We start from the raw sequence: 14,756 nt of genomic DNA, 5'->3' as shown, positions 1-14,756 counted from the left end.
ATTTGGCGAGACAGGAGCTAACAAAGGCTGGTTCTATCCCTTAGGTACAAGGATGACGAGGTGAGGAGAGGATGTATCCTAAGGTGGCCAGACGGTCAGACAAGCAGCTCCCAGCACGAGCACATGTGAGTTACCTTTCAATTTTTCGTTATTTACGTTTGTTAGCTTAATTCGCCTATTTGATGTATATTGAAATTAACATAATAGACGGCTATCTTCAAAAAGTAATTATTATTATTATTATTTACTATTATTATTAACATTAGTAGTAGCAGTACAAATATGAGTCTTAAATTGTGTAGTTAATTAATTTTGTTAGCATATACTGTACGTTGCGTGTTAATAAGCCAAAGTCTATGACTACGCTCATAGAATTCATCTCCAGTATTTCTCATGTTAAATATTTATCAGTTACCCTACTCCCCAAGAAACACATAATACGTTTTATATACTTCATGAAGAAGTATATTACCCACAGAGAATATTCTGGCTATCTCTGCTACTTCCCTAACTGGAACTTAACTCACATTACCTCAACATTCTTAAGGCAAACCCAGTTATCTCGTCAGTGAAAAGAGACATACGTAATTCAATAGTTCTGTCGACTTAATATTTGCATATTCGCCTAGATAAAAAAAAAATTATATGTATGTATGTATGTATATATATATATATATATATATATATATATATATATATATATATATATATATATATATATATATATATATATATATATATATATATATATATATATATATATATATATATATATATATATATATAAGTTTGAGATATAAATGATAATATCAACCTGTGATCCGTGATCCCAGAACCACGCGACTGACGATAGTTTATGTTGACTTTTACAACCTGTCTGTGATGCATGACGGAATGTCTGCAAAAAATAAGCAATGGGGATCACTCGCCTCCTGTAGCGCGTGTCTATTCCTATGAAAAAGAAATATTCGCTTATTTTTGGTCTTGCTTCAGGTAACCCCTAGTAATATAACTTGTGTACAATATATCTAGTGACATTACAACCACTAAGAAATATAATATCGTATACATTTAGCGTATAAAACACGGCCAATTACCAACACATTACCTCCAGCATGACTGTGTAACTCTTTACCATCTTAAGTATCACTAAAGCGGAAACTTTAGGTCATTCTAATTATCGCCACTTAACATTATATACATTTATAAGTATAATAAAAAAAAATAAGTCAACATAAATGCTCTTTCAGTGTCACCCAATAACAATGGGATATCCAACATTTAGTTTATGGTTGAGAATTTCTCACTTTGTAACAACAGAGCAAGTAGTCAATACCTGCACGGTCACCTGCCAACACCATGTCAATACTGCCACAAGTGTGATAAGTCGTGTACCTCCGTTATACCTGGCTGGGACAGACACTCAGTGGTCGCTGCTGCCTATGGTCGTCCAGAAGCCAATAGTTATACTAGTATGAGGGAGATGTGATATGTACACGCTGGACATACGGAGACGGACAGGGGACAGGGGAAGAGGACATATTGTAAAGATGATAAAGAGAGGAATGTTAAGGTATATGAAGCCGTGTGGAGTAAATTTAACAAATAAATAAAGTCAGGTTGGCAGGTAGAGAGAAATATCAAAGGTACAAATCAATTTTCTATATGGTAAATATTTATTTATATTACTTATGTATGTATTCATTTATATATCAATTCATTTGTCTTCAGAATTAAAGAGGACATTGATCTTTATATGAACTGATTTTTTGTCTAATATATCAACTCAGCTTTCTCAGGTGTCACCCAAAAAACTGTTTACCTGGTAACCCTAAAGACGTTCAGCGGGACTTCAAGCCTCAACACCATTATTCTCTAACATTCCCCCTTTAATACACTCTATTGCTACCTTGTGTTGACATCTCATCCTAGAATACTTTGGGTTTGTTGTTATTTTTTTTACCGAAATATAGCCAATAACGTACACTGTATTGCCACTCTGTATAGATCTGCATTTATATAGAGACATACTATTGTTCGTTAGTCTGTTCTTGTCCAAGTTAACCTTTAGTCCCTCCTCACCAACTCTCTATTCGAGCTATCATCTTCCGTTCTCACGTCTAGAATTTGTGTAATCTTTTAAAACAGAGAAACTCGGAATGTTAAAGATGATGAAGGATGTGTGAGATGTGAGGGGAATTGGAGACGAGGTATAGAGAAGGGAGGGGGTGGTGGAAAGGAGGTCTAGGGGGGGGGGACGGGGGGAGCAGGAGGAAGAGGAGAAGAGGAGATTGGGGAAGAGAGAGAAATGGAGGAGAGGCAGGGGAGATACGGTCGTTTCTCAGGGCACACAAAAATATGAAGGGATATAACAATGCAGGGCTATAGATTGAAAGCCAGGGTAAAGTGGAAGAAGTGAATGAGGAGAGAGGACAGTATAAAAGATGGTTATGTTATTATGCACTCCGTATTATGAACTCTCTCTCAAACATAGATGTCTCAGTTTCGTCGTCAGGTGATCATTTCTACCTTTGTGTATTTAGTGACAAGTATCAGTTTAGCTTAGATATCCTCTCTCCCTCCTTCCTTCCATTTTGCTTCCCCCTCCTCCTCTTCCTCTGTTTCTCCCTCCTTCCTTCCCTTTTGCTACCTTTTCTTCCTAATCCTCTATTTATCCCTCCTAATCATGTGCTCTTATTTCTTTATTTTCGTATGACCTCACCTGCGTTGCATTAATGCCGGCCAGGATATTATTATTGGTTATCTGCCCAGTGAGAAGATCTTGATCACAAGTATAACAAGAAAAGAAGCTTTAGAACGATAATGATAAGAGGAAAGACAGACAAAGCGACAAAGAGAAATTGGTAGTGAGATAGATGGAGAGAGAGAGAGAGAGAGAGAGAGAGAGAGAGAGAGAGAGAGAGAGAGAGAGAGAGAGAGAGAGAGAGAGAGAGAGAGAGAGAGAGAGAGGGGGGGTAGACTGACATACAGAGCGACAGAGAAAATGAAAATGAAAATACAAACAGAATGACAGAGATAAGAAGATAGACAGACAGACAGACGTAGAGAGAGAGAGATGGGAAGTGCGTCAGTCAGAAAGATAGAAAGACAGGCAGAAAAATAAAGAGAGATAGGAAGAAAGAGACAGACAGGCAGAACGACAGGGATAAAGAGAGATAGATACACCGGCAAAACGAGGTGGAAACATAAAAAATAACAGACAGAAGATGGAAATAGAAAGAACGGTAAAATAACAACAGACATAAGAAACGAGTAAGACAAAAAGAGAAAGAAATCGAAAGGGAATTGTATATGTTTTTAATAGTGATAATATTAATACTTATGTAAGGTGGTTATTTAAGTGTAAATTGACCGTGTGCCTAATTACACTAATGATATTGTTTGTCATTAACTCAATATCATTAAGAACAAAGGAACTCTATTATATTAGATTTTGTTTTGTAATTATATCAGTCCTTTGTTATAATGAGAAATGATGTCGGATTAATTAGGTATCATTAATCTAACAGTTACGAGAGGACGATAAATAATACTTTTTATTAGTACCACAAAAATGTCTAGTTCTATAGTGTGGTGTTTCATATATTAAGGCTTATCTTAGGACTTGTAGAATACTTTTATACTAAGGTCCGTTTTACCAGCCGCCACCACTGAACTATCTCCAATAATTAATCATTTCTTTTTTCTTTTATACGTAATGACAACATTCTTCTAAGTTTTGTCTCACTCATTGTTTATTTGGCACTATTTCTCCTTCCTCCGCTCTCTCTTTTAAAATCTTGAGGTAGACCAAAGGAAAGAATAGATACCAACAAAGAAAGAGGATGGTAATAGTGATGTAAAATGATTATAGCGTGTAACAGGTAAGGACGAGAACATTAAATAGAAAGATTATCCACACACTTCCCTGTGTTCCCCCAATGTATTCATAAAAATCTACATTGCGGAAAATAGTTTGTAAAGGTTTCACTTAACTGAATGTCGCTATATTTATTCATTTTATTCATTTATTCATTATATCAGTACGAATTTTATTCCTTTCATTAAGGATTTTGTAGTCCTAAAATACTGTACTGTATGTGAGAATCTAAAAATATTTAGAACTTACAAAATTTATTTCTCACAGAAAAAAATACTCATTTACAAAAAAAATAAAATCGAAAAATAATAATAGCGTTGGTTAGTCGACTACATAAGAGATAAGGGGATTAAACAGGAACCGGAAAATTTCAAAAAGATAAAAGAAATGTACGACAAGAGAGTTTGGTCATTACGGGAGCCATCTTGGTGAGAGGTCTCTAAGTGTCGCCAGATTTAACAATATTTTATCTCCGTATTTTTCTTTAATACAAACTTATCGTCTTTTTCCTCTATTTCTTTTTCTCGCAAGAACATTCAGCCAATTTTTGCCCTTGAGTTTGATATCGGTGGTGAAATTTTTTGTATTTTTATCTAAAAGATTTACTTCATTGGCCAAAAACTCTTCGCAATATCATTATTCTGCAGAAATATTTTCGATGAAAGATTGACAGGAAGTTTTTGTGTGTATATTCAAAGGTTTGAGGAAGAAGACGGGGATTATCGAATATGGAATTTGTGTTGGGTTGGAATAAGAATGGGAATGAAATAGACAGAGATAAATATGCGTTTGGTTTTACGTACATATTACATAGATCGAAGATGTAAATAGAAATATAGATAGAAGCTGGGGTTTGAACTACGTTTAGATGGTATCATAATGGAAACACAAACAAAGACAGGATCGGATCCCTTTAAAAATATGGGCAAAAATTAAATGGGAATCTAATATTTATGCAGCAGATGTTAAGTTAAAATGTAATGGGAACTGCATAAGAATTGGATAAAAATAGATCAATATAGGAAAACATATGAGAGTTCTCGTCCGTCGTTTTTCCCTCGTTCTGCCGCGGTCTCACTCTTTCTATACTTACTTTTCATATCTACTTTTCTCTCCCTCACACAGCTATAAAATCGTGTTCTCTCGCTCTCATACCTATAACACGGTTCCATCTCCATCAAGTAACTAAAACAAAATGTTCTCTCTCCCACACAGCTACAACATCGTGTTCTTCATCACGACGTACTTGCTGCCAATGCTGGTGATGCTGGTGTGTTATTTCCTTATTGGTCGGGAACTCTGGGGTAGTCGCAGTATTGGTGAGCTTACAGATCGCCAAGCGGCCAGCATCAGGTCCAAGCGCAGGGTGAGTGATAGGTCTTTTCAATCATCAGGTCCGACTGACAGGTCCTCTCAATCATCAGGTTCACGTATAAGATAAGTGACAGGTTTGCTCAATTAGGTAAGGGACTTAGAGCCAGTGTTGATGATTGAGAAGCACTGAGCCGAGAAATGCGAATACTGAGGAGAAACGTAATATATATTCTCAGAGGTGGACAAAGTGTTGAAGTGTAAATAACAGGTAAAGTGCCATCTGCAACAAAGTTTGTCACCTCGAAAAATCTTCTTTCAACTTGAGATTAACCACTCTAACCTTAATTTAACCTCACAATCTGTAACTTAATCTCAACTAACTTCACCTCCCAAGTAGCGTCAAATAAGTTAGGGGGCTAATCGTTGGGCTATCCCCCACTGGGAATTATGAGCACTAATGTGAGTGATTATCAGTCAACCTTGAACGAAAATTTGACTTCAAAAAAGTGTCTTCACAAGTACGATATTAATATTTTTAAACTTGTCCCATAACGTCAGTGGATAATCTTTTTATATATGAGAAGGTTGAGTCAGGAGGGTACGAGTAAAATTGAATCTGATCGTTGGTATCAAAAACTTCTCTGAGTTGTTCATTGATATAAAGGTCGGGCAGATCTAGCCTGTCAATATCTGTCGCCATGTATTTTAACTCCAATGACCAAGATGGTGGCGGCCTGGATAGCATTATCTTCGGAGGACGGATACCTCTTACCGCCAGTTTAGATTTCGGCCACTGCCCTTGATCATCAGGTGAGTGACAGGTCCATTTGATCACCAAGTCCAAGTATAAGGTAAGTGCCTGGTCAATACAATCACTCTGTAACTCGGCTCCTATATCATTAATATCGTTTTATATATATCGTATGTCTATATTCATTATTGTTATATGTGAGTAAATTAACTACAACGTTTTCTTGTAATAATAGGAATATCAAGGATGAGAAGGATAACAAACTAGCTGGTATTTTGAAACACACAACGATCCTTCCCCGGACACTTGCACAATGAGGAATCGATATCGAGCGCCGATATAATTCAAACAAGTTTACACCACTGTCAGAGTTACGTCTATTTAGATATTTTGGAAAATGAAAGCCAAATTTCTTCTGTTTACCTGTAAAAAGTAATCGGTGGTATAAAGCCAGCAAATACAAGAGTGACCTTAAAGTCTTCAACCTTTCTGTAATATTAACTAGCTCTTAGGTGGCATATAAAAAGTATTCCAAAAAGAGGGAGGTCCTTTTGGTGTATTTCCAGAAACTCCAGACGAGATGATGTTACTGTTCAATGGAAATTCTGCCGAGAGAAAAATATCTTCAATTAGTACTGATAGAAGCCTTCTTAATGAAGATAATGATGGGTCTCTTGGTCTTAAAGATGCGGGGAATAGATAAAAAAAGATACAGCGAGATGATAATGCTGTAGTGATGATACAACTTTCTGAATATGCGGAGATGTTCATAGTGATCATAATCATATTTATTCAGGCACTGTGAATATTTATAATGAATAGGATAATTTTACCACCACAATGAGAAGGAATTTGCCAGAATAAGCACATTAACGTTGTTGTACTAGATCGGGGTAGAACATCTTTCTCGGGATGATTACGTAAACGCAGGTATCAACATTTCCTACAATGATGTGTCTGACAGCGGCTGAAGAAATCTTATCGCGGTAATGTCCTCAAACACCAGTATAAACCTGACATCAACGTGGTGTTGGTTAAAAATTAAACAAGTTGATGGAAATACCGTCACCAGAGATGATGCTAGTTATGCAATAGATAGTTAATGAATATGACTGTAGAGTAGAACGTGAGTGTATGAGAAGAATATGACCAATGTATGTAACAGGTGGTGAAGATGTTCATCATCATCGTGACAATGTTTGGGCTGTGCTGGCTGCCACAACAAGCGTTCTTCCTCTACACCTTCCACAACTCCCAGATCCTCGACACGGCCCACATCCAGCACATTTACCTGGCCTTCTACTGGCTGGCCATGGCCAACGCTATGATCAACCCGGTCATCTACTACTGGATGAATGCCAGGTAAGTATCCCCTCATCTCCTTAGACAGGCAGATGATTGTCTGTTGTTTCATGTGAAATATTAAAGGGGGAGAGAGAGAGAGACAAAGAGGATATTGAAGGAGTTAAAGAGTAACAACAGAAATAGAAGAGAGAGGGAGGGAGAGAAAGTGCGAGAGAGCGAGGGAAAAAAAAAAGATTTGGAGAGGCCACCAGGCACGCTCACCGTCTCTTTACTGGCAGATTCAAGTCGTGCTTCAAGAAGGTGATGCTGAAGAGAGGGATAACTAAACAGAGAGAGAGAGTGAGAGAAGCCACTACACACTCACACGATCTCTCCACTGGCAGGTTCAGGTCGTACATCAAGGAGGTGGTGCTGAAGTGCCTGTGTCTCAAGTGCCCACGACGACCCTCCAACTATGACGGTTCGCCTCAACTGGAGCGTCGTTGTCCCCCCTGTGACGACCACTCATCCAGGTCTCGTTCTGGTGAGTTCCTCCTCCTGCCACCACCTACTTGTTGTCACTCTCCTATCACCACTTAGTTGTTGTCACTCTCTTACTACCACTTAGTTGTTGTCACTCTCTTACCACCACTTAGTTGTTGTCACTCTCTTATCACCACCTAGTTGTTGTCACGTTCCTATCAGCACCAAGTTGTTGTCACTCTCCTACCATCATCCAATTGTTGTCACTCTCCTACCACGACCTACAGTAGTTGTTGTCACGTTCCTACCACCACCTAGTTGTTGTCACTCTCCTACCACCACCTAGTTGTTGTCACGTTCCTACCACCACCTAGTTGTTGTCACTCTCCTACCACCACCTAGTTGTTGTCACGTTCCTACCACCACCAAGTTGTTGTCACTCTCCTACCACCATCCAATTGTTGTCACGTTCCTACCACCACCTAGTTGTTGTCACTCTCCTACCACCATCCAATTGTTGTCACGTTCCTATCACCACCAAGTTGTTGTCACTCTCCTACTACCACAACCACCCACTACCAAGGCCACTTTGTATGAGTTAATGAGACCATCGATTTGTATTTCACCCCAACACAAACTCTCTAGTGGCTCATTGTAATAATTTAATTCAGACTCTTAAAATATCATTATTATCATCTATGTGCTGTGTAACTCTCGATATGGTGGTTATGTGACGACAAATAAATTAGTTTCTATATACCTGGAACCGTAATGCCAAAATTAAGATGATACCATGATCTTATCTGTAATTAATCGCCATTTATAGCGGACAAGTAATCAACCATGTTACTGAGAAGTATAAAACGTAATTAATTTATTTCTGTTTTTATATTTCTTTCATCTAAAAGTACTTTTATTATTTTCTTAATCGTTATTATTATTATTATTATTTTTAGTAGTGGTAGTACATATTATTATTAATATTATTATTATTATTATTATTATTATTATTATTAGGAGGAGGAGGAGTAGTAGTAGCAATAATATTAGTTGTAGTAATATATAAGTATTACTATCAGCGTTACTAATATCATATTTATCATTTAATTTTGCATAATAAGTAACCTAATTATTATTAAAGTTTTCGCCTTTAGATATATAATCACTATTGTCATTAATATTTTTGTTTTATTATTTTATCCATATTGCTTCTATTCTTATTGATTTTGATATAAATTGATACAAGTAAAATCATGTTAAATTATTCCTCATTGAAATAATTTCCTTTTATGAAAACGAAAATTACGATTGAAACTGTTTCTCTTTACAATTTAAATTTTCAAATTTAACACTGAACTCTGGAGAATTAGACAAACGCATATTTAAAGAATTTACAGAGTTCATTATAAAAAAACATTTATTGTTTTGATGTCATTACATGTATGATGAACGTAGTATGTTATGTTGTGGTTTGGAACTTGTTTTTGCAATTGGTTTTGAGTATGATATATGGTTCAACCAAACACTTACTCTATATTTTTCATTTTTGTGATTGTGTGTTTGGGTTTAAATGTTTATAACGGTGTGGTTATTTTTTTAGTATTTATGTGTTTAATTACGGCGGTGTGTACTTATGTTAGTACAGTATATGATATCTGTTTAGAGTGAGCCCGGGAAAACTAGACACTGTCATCACCACTGTGTACCAAAACACAGGAGGAGCAAACGAACTCATGATTTTCTAATTAACTCATTATGTAACTGGATATTTACGACGAAGACGAGATTGTATGATAAGTTAATTGTGGGAAGAGGAAGTTTGGTGAGAAATAATTAAGTTATAAGCGGTCAGGAGCAAAACCTGTGGGATATTTCTGAAGCTCCGAATTACGAATCCCAGGTTAGAGTCGCCTGTATGACTGATTAAATATATCCTTCATAATCCAAACTCTTCGATGCTTCGGTTGAGACGAACTATTGCTTTCTCTGTCTTAGATATGGTTTTCTCTCCTACCATCACAAGAACACGTAAACTGTTGCAGAGGAGATGGTCCTTGCCGTGACCTTTACAAGTTTCTACTTCAGGTCGACACGGAAAGCCAATGTGACTTAGGCATTTCTTTGATCCTCGTCGACAACCGATGTGAATTCACACTTGAGTCATGTTTGGGTGTATTTCAAAGAAAACAATAATCACCCAGTGTGTTTATCCACTGAACCATGATGTGCTAAAAGAGCCTACACCTAAACTACTCTCTCGTAGCTCAAGTTCCCTTCCCACTAACTGTAAGTCCAGGGGTTGAGATAGCCCGCGTCTACACTGGTAGTTGCATATAAAACAGAATGTTATACAGCCGTGGCAGGAACCAAAGTGGAGCGCCAATTGTTGTGTTTGTGTATAATGAACACGAGCTGACTCGCACAAACACCTCACTACTCTGAAATTCAAATTACTTAATGTCTTTATATATATATATATATATATATATATATATATATATATATATATATATATATATATATATATATATATATATATATATATATATATATATATAGCAAAGACATTTTTCTGATTTCTTTTTATACACGCTGTTACATCTTTTTCCTTTGTTACATGCACAGGACTGCTCTGAGCTCTCCCATTAAGCCTGCTACAAAGACTAAATGATCCAACTGATCTAGTAGTGCAGTACTTTGAAGTTCCAAAACTCTCATATGTTACACAACAAGTTACTAGAAGCTCTTTACATCACAAAAAGAAGCCAGGAGATAAATAAGTCTATCCTATTTCAAAGGAAAATTCGTATTTACTTTTATGACTCAGATGTTGGTGAAGTGACTCAGGTGTTCAGTGTCGTTGCCCCTGACTACGGATGTTCAAGAATGTTGCCTCTTGAGTCAGGTGATCAGTATTGTTGCCTCTGACTAAGGTGTACAGTGTTAGTGATCTGACTCTGATGTCCAGTGTTAGTGATCTGACTCAGATATTCAGTGCTGGTGATCTGACTCAAATGTCCAGTGTTGGTGAACTGACAAGGATGTACAGTGTTAGTGATCTGACCCTGATGTCCAGTGTTGGTGATCTGACTCAAATGTCCAGTGTTGGTGATCTGATTCAAATGTCCAGTGTTGGTGAACTGACTAGGATGTACAGTGTTAGTGATCTAAGTCTGATGTCCAGTGTTGGTGATCTGACCCTGATGTCCAGTGTTGATAAACTGACTAAGGTGTACAGTGTTAGTGATCTGACTCTGATGTCCAGTGTTGGTGATCTGATTCAGGGTTGCCTCTGACTCAGATGTCCAGTGTTGGTGATCTGACTCAGGTGTTCAGTGTTGTTGCCTCTGACTCAGATGTCCAGTGTTGGTGAACTGACTCAGGTGTTCAGTGTTGTTGCCTCTGACTCAGATGTACAGTGTTGGTGACCTGACTCATGTGTTCAGTGTTGTTGCCTCTGACTCAGGTGTTCAGTGTTGTTGCCTTTGACTCAGGTGTTCAGTGTTGTTGTTGCCTCTGACTCAGGCGTTCAGTGTTGCTGTCACTGACTCAAGTGTTCAGTGTTGCCTCTGACTCAGGCTGGTTAAATGTACGTGTTTCAGACAGTGACTCCAGTGTTTCAGACAGTGACTCCGGTGTTTCAGACAGTGACTCCGGTGTTTCAGACAGTGACTCCGGTGTTTCAGACAGTGACTCCGGTGTTTCAGACAGTGACTCAGGTGTTCAGTGTTGGTGTTTCAGACTCGCGTCAGGGGGTGAACGGGACATTGAGGACAACGCCGGGGTCACTCCGCTCCAACAACCATGTCGTCGTCTACTCCTCCAGGGAACGACTCAACGCCCGCAACGGTGAGTCAAGGGCGAGGGAGGAAGGGACTCGACCGCGATTCAATGGAGAGGGAGTGAGGGACTCTACGGTGAGTCAAGGGCGAGGGAGAGAGAAACTATGGTGAGTCAAGGGCGAAGGAGGGACACTACGGTGAGTCAAGAGCGAGGGAGGAACTCTATGATGAGTCAAGGGCGAGGGAGGGAGGAATCTACGGTGAGTCAAGGGGAGAAGGAGGGAGGTAGTTTACGGGGAGTGAAGAGCAAGGGAGGGAGGGAGGGAGGTAGAGAGGTATGGATGCTACGTTGAGTCAAGGGAGAAGGAGGTAAAGAGGGAGGCAAGGAATCAACACTCGTAACTGTGAAACGTGGGAGAAGGATGTGAATAGGTGAAGGGTCAAAGAGGAAGGAAAGCGAGGGAAGAAAGGGAAAAGAAGATAGGAAGAAAACTGATATGTGTGGGAGAAAGGTTGTGTGTAAAACATAGTGGTAGGTATTCGAAAATGATAAAGGGTTTTGAATAGACGTCGGTATTATCCAGAATGCCGCTCATGATTGCATAGTACAAACATCCAGTGGTATAAAGTGATGGCGAGGTATCATAATAAACACCAGTCCTTATCGATCAAATCATATAGTAACTGATGTATTTTTTGTATATGTAAAAATTTGATGTGGTGATTTTTTTGTCTCCATACAAGTAAATGTATATAAGGTGTGCCATTGCTTGCGAAACTAAGAGATATTGAATTTACCTTCGAAATACTCGAAGCATATTTGAAACTGTGATGATTGGTTTGGTGCTGAGATTGAAAACTAAATTACTTCTCTATATTCAACAAAGGAAAAATATTAAACAGGATGCAAATGTTGGAGGATCAGAGAATAAAATGCCAGATCAAACGAATAAAAAAATATATACAGAGCAGTATGCATGAAAGAATCTGCAAGTAAAAGTTAAATATACAATATATATGTGCCATGACCTTTTTTCCTGGACAATCAACGAAATAAACATTAGAACGCAATTGAATTACTATAATTACTCGGAATATAGCTCGTATGCGCAGTGATACATTTGTTGAGACTTTTATAAAAATGTAGTGTCTACAAATTATCTTCAACGTAGAGGTTAGTGTTCACTGTTGACCACTACAGTTGTTCCCCTTTGAATTTTCAATCGTGAAGACTTTTTTTTTGCTTCTTCCAGTGACGGTTGTTACACACCTTCCCATAGTCTAAAAGTTTCTGCCTTGAAACTTCTGCTTCAGCGTATAAATAAAACTCTGATTAATTAATTATTAACAGTTGCCTTGAGTTTGTATATTTCAAGATGCTACAGTTCTGAATGTCTATTTACAAACAGCTCTGTATCTCTGTTAGAAAGGGTGCCACACGAGTACGTCAACCAGATTTGATTCACTCAAACTGGACAGGTATCCGGACCTAAGCTTTTGATGTTCACAAAACTGTTGCTCTTTTTCGTGTAGAAACAATTTTTTGCAATCCCAGGTATTTACTAGGTTGATCCATTTTTTTCTCACTAGATCGGATGAACTACAGACCTAAAAGTGAAATTATGGTCCCAGGGAGCACCGGAGGGCATCAGACTGTGTCAATAGGAGACATAGGTTATGGCTCACTCCGCGGTGAAGATCGTTAGACGAAATTTTCATATTTTATCACTAAGTCGTCAAAGTTACTTGGCTCTTCGGAATGGGAGGGAGGCTGCTGTAATTGTGTCTGTTTTCGCCACTCAGTCAGTTATCAAATAAACCTCAACGAATGTGCGAGGATGAGCATGCCTTACACATACAGTACAAAAAATATGCTCATACACACACAGACACACACACACACACAAAAAGTAGGGAGAAAGAAAAACACAAACAAGAGTGCAGATAGGTAGACGGACATGAGTACCCTTCAGAGTAAACAGTGAATGAGGCAGGTGTATATGTGCGTATTTCAGGTGTGCTGACTGCAGGTGGTCGTCGAGGTCCTGCTCAGTGCGATATATGTCTCCACACGATGCGCCCAGCTCTACTCAACACCATGACCCAGCCCCCATCCCTCGACACCCACCTCCAAACGATACCTCTCACCACCGTCAGAGGCGACATTCTCGCTGAACAGTTCAACTACCGGGCCAGCACCTGTTTGCAGAGTCAACTGTGAGGTGAGCGAACGGTTATGTAAACGTCATTTAATGTGAAAAGCGTGCACTGCCATGTTTTGAGTAGGTGACATCGTTTTAGAGCAAGTGTAAGTTCTATGTTTGCAGTGCAAGGACTGGGGTGAGGCGGTATGTGTCTGGTACATGGTGGAATAAAGAAGCATTAATATATGATTTTTTTCACGTGGATGAGTTTCCTTACCAATATTTGTAATTTGTTCACTTGAAAACATTTTTTTTTAAATTTGTTTTTCTTAACCGACAAAAGAGATGGTGAAGCTTATCCCTTGTCCACTGCAACGTAACATTAAATTCTGATTATTTTGACTTTGTTGGAAATCTATGTATATTTCCTGACATTTACCGATATTCAGTAGATTATTTAGCATTTTTTCTTCTGAAAGATCAAATTGATTATTATATTGTTTGCTTTATATCACATAAATTCATAGAGTGAATAATACTAGACTGATGAAGATTAACCGGACAACAGAGATGCTTGTGTGATTTAGACTGACAAGACGTCTACAGTTTTCAGAGTGGTGTTCTACGTCCCTTCTCTACCTTCAATCCCTTGCAGTGATGTTTCTTACTTCCCCACAACCTTCCAGCTTCATGGAGTGACGTTTCTCACTTCTACTCGACCTCCAGCACCATGCCTCTGTTCAACCCTCGACCTTGAGGAATTAAATTATACAATGTTAATCGACCTCTTGTTCCACGGAGTTATTTTTTCCCTTTTTTCACTTCACCTCAACAGAAAACTCCACGACGTAATCCAACCTACAAGTATCACAAATATGAGTTGGAGCGTCTCAAGTCCTAACGCAAACTCTTCCGGATACAATACATAAGAAGACGAGAAAGCAATAGGAAACGTTTTAAATGTTATCCGTCCACACTAACTTTGAAGTGATTTTGTACTTATTACTTGCCTTAAGCAAAAAGACTTTATCTGCTCTACTGAGGAGTAATTGTCTTGTAAACAGCTGCCTAGTGTAATGTTCTTGATGGTAATGCTTGCAGCTACAGTACTGCCTTTG

At 38.3% G+C, this 14,756-nt stretch overlaps 1 protein-coding gene across 2 annotated transcripts in view; it reads left to right on the top strand.

The window, feature by feature from the left end:
• Window positions 1–14,756, top strand: part of LOC121871475 (tachykinin-like peptides receptor 86C) — a 64,698-nt gene that overhangs the window by 48,803 nt on the left and 1,139 nt on the right. Inside the window, exons 5-11 of one of the 2 annotated variants that reach the window (XM_042373823.1) lie at window positions 45–125; window positions 5,096–5,246; window positions 7,111–7,307; window positions 7,529–7,773; window positions 11,454–11,561; window positions 13,510–13,716; window positions 14,245–14,756. The exon at window positions 14,245–14,756 is cut by the window's right edge and continues 1,139 nt beyond it. In XM_042373823.1, coding sequence (XP_042229757.1) covers window positions 45–125; window positions 5,096–5,246; window positions 7,111–7,307; window positions 7,529–7,773; window positions 11,454–11,561; window positions 13,510–13,715 — 988 coding nt within the window. In that variant the 3' untranslated portion in view covers window position 13,716; window positions 14,245–14,756. The remainder of the gene's footprint in view (window positions 1–44; window positions 126–5,095; window positions 5,247–7,110; window positions 7,308–7,528; window positions 7,774–11,453; window positions 11,562–13,509; window positions 13,717–14,244) is intronic. The other variant, XM_042373824.1, reaches the window with a different exon arrangement.

This window comes from Homarus americanus, unplaced genomic scaffold (genome assembly GCF_018991925.1).
Source record: "Homarus americanus isolate GMGI-L3 unplaced genomic scaffold, GMGI_Hamer_2.0 scaffold45698, whole genome shotgun sequence".
NCBI classification, from domain to species: Eukaryota; Metazoa; Arthropoda; class Malacostraca; order Decapoda; family Nephropidae; genus Homarus; species Homarus americanus.
Note: the sequence above shows the minus strand (reverse complement) of the source record. Positions and strands in the feature narration are given on the sequence as shown.